General features: G+C 34.8%; 1 protein-coding gene across 1 annotated transcript; it reads left to right on the top strand.

The window, feature by feature from the left end:
* The first annotated feature begins 226 nt into the window (after positions 1–226).
* On the top strand, positions 227–6,831 carry LOC128546162 (uncharacterized). Its single transcript, XM_053552848.1, has 3 exons — positions 227–453; positions 4,791–4,979; positions 6,317–6,831. The coding sequence occupies exons 1-3, from the start codon at positions 399–401 to the stop codon at positions 6,493–6,495; spliced, it is 423 nt and encodes a 140-aa protein (XP_053408823.1). The 5' UTR covers positions 227–398; the 3' UTR covers positions 6,496–6,831.
* The last annotated feature ends 1,361 nt before the right edge of the window (positions 6,832–8,192 follow it).

Genomic DNA, 8,192 nt, shown 5'->3' on the forward strand with positions numbered 1-8,192 from the left:
TATCATACCAATATTTATCTATTATGTATTATAGTTTACTTTGTTAACGGAACGTCTTTCAAAATAATATGTTTTCAGTTCTATGAAACATCTTCTGTCACGTAAACAAGTAACATGCCTTCTTGGTTTATTTACGAAAGATCAAATATCTTGCTTTACACAATTACAACGACCTCTTATCGATATTGATTGTAAACACTTACTTCAGACCCCAAATTAAAAGTTGAATTCATAGAATCGCGTATATTTTCCTTTCTCGGAAGACCGTTGTTGCTAAGCGGCAGCAACTACGTACGTTTGTTTTGTTTGCGGGTTTAGTCGAAGACAACAGGCAGCAAAGGCCAGACGCTTACGGACCTTCTATAAAGAAACAGTGCGGGAGAGTAGTATTGAGCAATATGGAATTAACAAAGAATTTATTGCATTTTGCTGTGCTGTCGTTTGTCGCATTAGGTGAGAAAAGTTATGAGCATTTGACGCATCTAGCATTATTTAATTAGGTGTCGTATTTGGCAGACCGAAGTCTATATGTTTACATGTTTTTAGTGTTTTTTTTTATTTTCCAAGAGTAGACACTTTATCTTTTTTCTTCTTGTCGTGTTATTTTGGCGTATACATTTTTGGTACTTTTTTTTTCAGTTGAACATGCGCATTCGTCATTACCACCACAACTGAATAGTGTTAATTTCGTGTTATACGGTATACGTTGGTACACTCGCCCTATCGGGCTCGGGCACCAACCAATCCCACGGGATTCTGCAGATGTTATAACACAAAAAAAGTATGCGAGGTTCCTTCATCAGAGACGAATTTCCAATAATGAAGATGTTCATATCATCCATATTTTAAGTCATAAATCTTTCAAACTATAGAGAGAAATTCGTGACATAGGAAAATGGGTCGTCATGAAATCCGTGGCGCTGGCGTAATGGTAGGCTCTCCGGCTTCCACGCACGTTACCATGGGTTCGAATTCAGTTCAGGCCATTTTTATAAATTCGATGTAGTGTAATTTTATCGATATTGCTTTTATTTTTACATTATTTTATGAAACATATTTCACATTTTTGAAGAATTTATTTTATGATTTAATTTTTTATCGTGTATTGACACCAGTTCATTGAATTCACCGTTGAATAAACGACATTTTGATGAACAGTTTACTGATATGTTCGTAGGAGAATAACGGTTTACTGATATGTACGTAGGAGAATGTTGAATGAAAGTACTTGTGTAATATTTCAATAAAAACTATAAGTGTGACAATTTCATACGCCTTTTAAATTTACTGATAAAATATAAATGGTTTGTTCAAAAAGAGGTCTCGAACTCATAACACCGGGATTGGTGGCTGAACGTTTTATCCGCTCAGATATATCTGCATATGTATACTACTTGGTGACAAAGAAATGTATATTTTGTTTTGGTTTTTCAATATTTATATCGCTATTTAAATTCGGGCGCCGAAAATTAATTTACGGAAACATACGGAATATTCACGACTGCCAGGTCAATACTTACAGACAATACATAAATTGTAGATATCCTTGAGAAATATATACACGATACATTCACACGCTTTTGTTGCTGTTTGTAATATATATATATTGTTTATTATAGTCTCATCCATTTACAAACATTAGTAAATACAAATATACAATAACATCTATATCTGCAAATGGTCATTCTATTACAGAATTATAAGAGACTTAAAATAAATTCATACCGTATTGACAGTACATGTTTCAGTTAAAACCCTATCTAAAATGGAAAGTTGATGTTTACTAATAAAATACATTACAAGATATTGAAACATTTATCACTATCAATTACATGGTAGACTGATTACTGCACACATATAAATTAGTGCTAGTTTTACCAAAATTAAAAGTCCATTTCACTAAGATTTCTTATTTATACACTTAAAAAAGTATGTTGTTAAGATACGAATAAAACACCTTTCATCTAACACCAGTTATGGATTTCAATTATTAAAACCATCACTATTACACTACATTTGCATACTTTAACACAAAAACACCTAACCATTTTTGTACTTAATTCTACCATCATATTCTTTAAAATAAGCTTGAGTTACAATACCAATTTATGTATATTACTTGGTTAAAAATCCAAAGTAAAATGTGCTATATATACAGGAAATCAGTTCTTCTTTTTAAAATATCAAAGCAGGTTTTGGCAGACCACCGTACAATACTCTTATTTGTAAATATTTCTTTAAATTTTTCTTCGTCTGTTATGGTAGTGAAATTTTCAATATTATTTGAAGCATATGTAAATAGACTTTCACGCAGATCATCATATAAATGACAGTTCATCAAAACATGAAACTCATTTTCCACCTGATTAGTGCAAAAAGGGCAAACCCTTTGATCAACATTTAACCTTTCATATCGTCCCGTTTCTATTCTAATTGGGGCAGTACCAATCCTAAAATTTGCAAATGCAGCTCTATGCGTGCGGGGGAAAATCATTTTACAATAATTCTCTACCAAATATAACTCCTTAAATTTTTTATATGTACGCAATTTGTTCCCTCCATTTCTACTGGGTCCGATTGGATTATTAACAATATTTTTCCAAGATGTAACATAACTTCTCATGCTAAGTTTTTCAATTTTATCAATAAACAAAGCCTTGGAAATATTAGTACTATTACCTATGTCAGCACATCCTAACTTATCAAATGACTGCAAAACTCTGTAATTCTAGTTTTTACATCTAGAACCGTTCTTAGTCATACAATACATAAAAATTCTATAATTGATTCTAGATGCAGGCATATTACAAATTCGAAACCAGTATGCAGAAACACAGGTTGTTTGTCTCACTGTTGCTGGTTTCCAAGCCATATCACCTGCTACCCCAGCCGCGGGGGCAAATTTACGTGTTCCCATGTAAAGACACATGGCCCAGTGAATAACAGATTCTATACATGTAAAATTTTGCGTACCCCAAATGGCTACCCCATAAGAAATGACTGACCACACCATTGAGTCAAACAACCTAGTAAACACATTGTATGGCATTCCACCAGTACTTTTAAATTTTGCTGTTAACAGACCTAAAGCCCTGCTTGCAGACTTTGCAACAACAGTAGCGGTTACTTTATAATCAAGAAACTGGTCTAACATTAGACCTAAATAAACATAACTATCTACTATTTCTAAACTTGTTTCTCCACATACAAACGAATACTGAGTACGACTAACACTTTTGGGTCGGAAATGCATTATATTACTTTTACTCGGATTGATATACAGTTTATTTATCTGGCACCACTGATGCAAAGTATGAAGCATAGACTATAGATCAGTCTCATTTTCAGCCATAAGCACTATATCGTCTGCATAAAGCAGAATGCATACTTTTTCACCATTACCTATATCAATGCCAAGCCCTAGTGCTTGTAATTGCAAGGCTAGATCATTTATAAACAAATTGAACAGAATTGGTGAATAATAATACTATACATCGGCTTTTCGACTGTCGTGGCAGACCGCTAAAATGTTTGTGGCATGTTTAAGCCTTGCGACAGACGTGCGAAAGTCATAGCGTCCCAAGTCTTCTTTTTACACTCGGTCCCAGGAAAAGTAAAACTACTATTTTCAACTATTCCTATTTTCTTTCTTAGTTGGTGAATTCTTTGAAAATACACTAGTGTTTTGATGGCCCTGCGTTATACTACACGTGACGTTATGCTAACGTTCTCGCGCTTATGTAATTCAAAAGTTTTGATGACGCTTTTAGTATAAAGTTTCATTTTAGAACATTACTTTGAACTATGAATCAGTCTGAATTATAATAGGTGCAAGTGTCCGTCAAAAATGCAATATTTAACTTGTTTTTGAAAATCCCGCTCATTACACCTTCTTCACCTTAACAAATAATCAAGGCATTCGAGTGGGTTGTTGTCTAATTCATCACGATTCAGAGTTCAGATGAACAGGAATTGTACCACGAGGGCGTTAGCTCGAGTGGTTGTATATCTAAGCATCTTAACGATGAGTTAATATCTCAAATTTCAAGTTACCTTTGACAGACAGACAGACTGCTCAAATCTTGCGTATATAAAAAGAAGATTATTAAGTCGAAATTTGGAGATAGAGAATAAAATTGGTCTGCCGTAGTTCGTCGTAATAGCAATAAAATAAAAGTTGAACAGAAGCTACAAATGTAACAGTTTGTCACACAGTATATAACTAAAATAAAATGCGTATTTACACAAGGGATGCGACAAAGGTGCGCCTTTTAATATTGCTGTTCATGCACTGCGTTGGCCCTAAGTGCATTAATATATTCTTTGCTGCAAATAAAAACGAGTTGACCTTGCCTTTGGTCGCCGTATAAGCAGTAAATTTGGAGGATATCTTATGTCTATTGAGATCGAGCTTTGTCCATATGCGGTGTACGTTGCCATTTCAGTTACGTCAACCTTGCTACAATGGACGTCAAAACTGGTCAATTTTCATACTTTTCGCATTAAATGGTGATGGTTTTCTTGGATGCAGTTTCTTGTATGAGAGATGGGGCATTTTTCATAATTTTCTGTCTAGCATGACACTGTGTTCATACACAAAGTTTGAACAAATTCTATGATTGGGATTTTTTAACCAAAACTGCCGCATGCATCATTAAATCTTTATGAAATAATCTCTAAAGCCATGACATTAAAGGAGGTGTGTTAGATTATTCAGGAACTTAAAGTTGAAAAATAATTGTTATCATTCCATAGCAATGTACGTATAACTACGAACAACTGTTTTTCAGCTGTGAAAGGTTGTGGCCGTTTAAAGTGCTACAAGTGTAACTCCCAGGATTCGCCGAATACTTGCGGCGAAAGTAACTTCGACCCCAATGTTCACGCTAATGATGTAGTAAGTGGGAGCGTCTTGAGAAATAGTGATAATGGTGGTACCAGTTGTATTCGAGGCTGGACTACGAATGATCAGGGAACTTGTGAGTATACATTGTTCTGTGTTTGACAAAAATAAAAAATGTCCAGGTCTGTGTTCATCGATAACGAGATTCATTTCACACATATAATACGTTTATAATCAGACATGAAGTATGAATACAATTTACATTGAGGACAAGGCGCTCGCTGATTTGCAACTTGCACGGATAAGTTACGCAAAAAAATAAGGTTTTGTTTGTTTGTTTTGGGTTTAACGCCGTTTTTCAACAGGATTTCAGTCATGTAACCTAACCAGTGTTCCTGGATTCTGTACCAGTACAAACCTGTTCTCCGCAAGTAACTGCCAACTTCCCCACATGAATCAGAGGTGGAGGACGAATGAGTTCAGACACAATGTATTTTATCAAATCGTCACGGAGAACATACGCCCCGCCCGAGGATCGAACTCACGACACCGCGATCCGTAGACCGACGCCCTCCATATTGAGCTAAGCGGGCGGGTGTGCAAAAAATAAGCCCCGACTGCTAGTACTTTTATACAATATGACAGTACTACTCATAAAACACTCGTCGGACTAAGAAACAACAAAATTTATATGAGAAAAGCAACTGAAAAATCTGTGTACTACTATCTAAAAGTCCTCATTTTAACTGTTTTGGTAATATTTATAAATTTATTTTTGTGCAGCCTGCGTCTTTTAAAGAATATAGTAAAGTGTGCAGTATTTGTATAAGCATTTCTTTGTTATAAAATTATAAAATTATTTTTTCAAGTAAGAGTGGTATGAATAATGCTGCTTCCTAAATAAAGCTTGAATTCGAAACATATGCCGTAAACAGGAGGATTTCATGTGTAACATGAAGAGTAAATTTACCAGAAGAAATGGTATCTGCAAAGATGCTCAACAGTTTCAAAACCCGAAATTGATAATCTTTGGAGCAATGAGCTGTATATTAACTAATTGTTCGTTATCTCGCATGAGGTAACACATGATTTGCCAGAATACCACCCGAAATTATGGCCTTCCAGTGAAAGAAAGACAGTAAAGTACCTAGAAAAAGGTAGTAAGACATAGGTTTTAAAAGGATCCATGATGTCCTTCCATCTGAGTCTACGGTTAAACGACTTGCCATCTATAATATATGACGCAAATGTTATGCGGGGAAATGGACTTCTTAACGGATTTCACAACACTTATGTGACAAATTTGAACGGTTTTAGTTAAGGTGGAGATCAGCTGACTATGTGACTTAATTTATCACGATCTGCGTATGCAATTCATTTTGTTGTAAAAATATAAAGATAAAATATATGCATAATTCATATCAATAATGTTTATGTTTAATATTGATATTTTTTCTCTTTTTTTTAATGCAGATTATTACCGTGACAAATCTAACGCGAAGCTCTGGGATGGATGTTCGACCCCACAGGTGTGTGCCTGTAACGAAGACCTGTGTAACTCGAAGGGGTCGCGAGTGACGACATCTCTAGCGACAACATCTCTCTTACTCTCTGCATTAGGAACAGTGTTGGTGAAGAAACTAATAATATGAAGGAAAGAAATGAGGAAACGACTTAACATTTGATGAATATAAAAATAAAGTTTAAAGGGACTATATTTTCTCTCAAAAATCCATATAAAGAGAGTGCTCTGAAAGTGACGAACGGTATAAACTTATTAACATATGATTTTGCAAGATATTCTTATAAATAAACAGAAGGTAGTTTACCGTTGCAACGCTTTTGAAATAATTCAGAAAATTTACTTTCTTCTTGCATGCATGTTTACCAATACCAATCCTTTTATTTTCATCTACTATATCATTTTGTAGTGACATATGTACATTCATTGGTTGAAATAAACATGTGAAAATGTTCACCCAAAATGTGAGCGAGTTGCTTAAAAAGTACAACAATGTACATGGATTTCTAGCATGTCACATTAGTATCTGACTATCAATATTATAAAACATATAATAACTATGATTGAATGAATTCTGATGGAAGCTTTTACTACGTAAAACTCCGCATTATGTTTTATCAATATTTGTCCAAATATATGTGTAAAATTTAAGACGTAGAAAATGCTTATTACCTGTTTGTAAAACATGTATGCCCTCCAATGGTGACCCGTCGCATTTTCAGTCCCGAAATTACAATGACTTTTAACTATTAACCCCATTCAAAGAAGCAATTTAATCTGCTTATCGTAAACAATCATCCTATGAATTTTCTGAGCGTATACTTTCAGTCCAGAGACCACTTTTACCTTGGCATTTAAACTATTGATCTCCAACAGCATGGGGTCAATCTGCTACATGTAATCATGCCATGAAGTTTATCGACTGTAGGCCAATACATTCTTTAGATACTAAGTGGAAACTGTTTTCAGTCTCAAGGTCACTGTGACCTTTGACCTAGTTAACGAGATATCTGCTTACCACAGGCAATCATCCTTTGAAAACTATAATCACTATAATGTAAAAGCGTTCTGTGCCCCTGACCTTTGAATTTCTTACCCTAAAACCTCAGGGGTAATCTAGTGACCACAGAAATCACCCTCTGAAGTTTGACAACTGTAGGTCAAAGTTATTGGGCGTTTTTTTTTTGTTGTTTTTGTTTTTGTTTTTTTTTCAGTTTGGAGATCACTGTGACTTTGACCTTTGATAATTCACCTCCAAAAATAGAGATCATCTACTGACCACATGCAACCATCCTTTAAGGTTTGATGATTATTGACCAAAAAGTTCTTTAGTCATTGAGCTGAAACCGCTTTTCGTCTCAAGGTCATTGTGAATTATTGTGACCTAGATCTTTGACCTACTGATAAAAATAAACCTTAAAGGCCATTTACTGACCAAAAGCAGTCCTCTTTATGAAGTTTGAGCACTTGGAGATCAGAAACCAATTGGTCTACCGACCGACCCAAATCAGAAAATCAATATCATATACACACACTTATACACACAAAAGGGAGGTGGGGGGCATAAATACATTCCTAATCTCCCAAAGAAAATAATCTGAAATGAAAATGTGGAGTTCTGTTATATATTTCTTAATTATTATACTATGTCAACGTTTTTACAGTGTGTCCAAACTTATATTTGCAATTGTGGACAATGTACGTGGATACTCCTGTATACAGTATTAACGAAAACAAAAACGGGACAAGCGTCATGGGGTCCTACAGGGGTCATGGGGTCTTACATTCTTTTGTTTATTTTAATATAGGGTTAATACCATTTTCCCA

This window comes from Mercenaria mercenaria, chromosome 10, assembly GCF_021730395.1.
Source record: "Mercenaria mercenaria strain notata chromosome 10, MADL_Memer_1, whole genome shotgun sequence".
In the NCBI taxonomy this organism is placed as follows: Eukaryota; Metazoa; Mollusca; class Bivalvia; order Venerida; family Veneridae; genus Mercenaria; species Mercenaria mercenaria.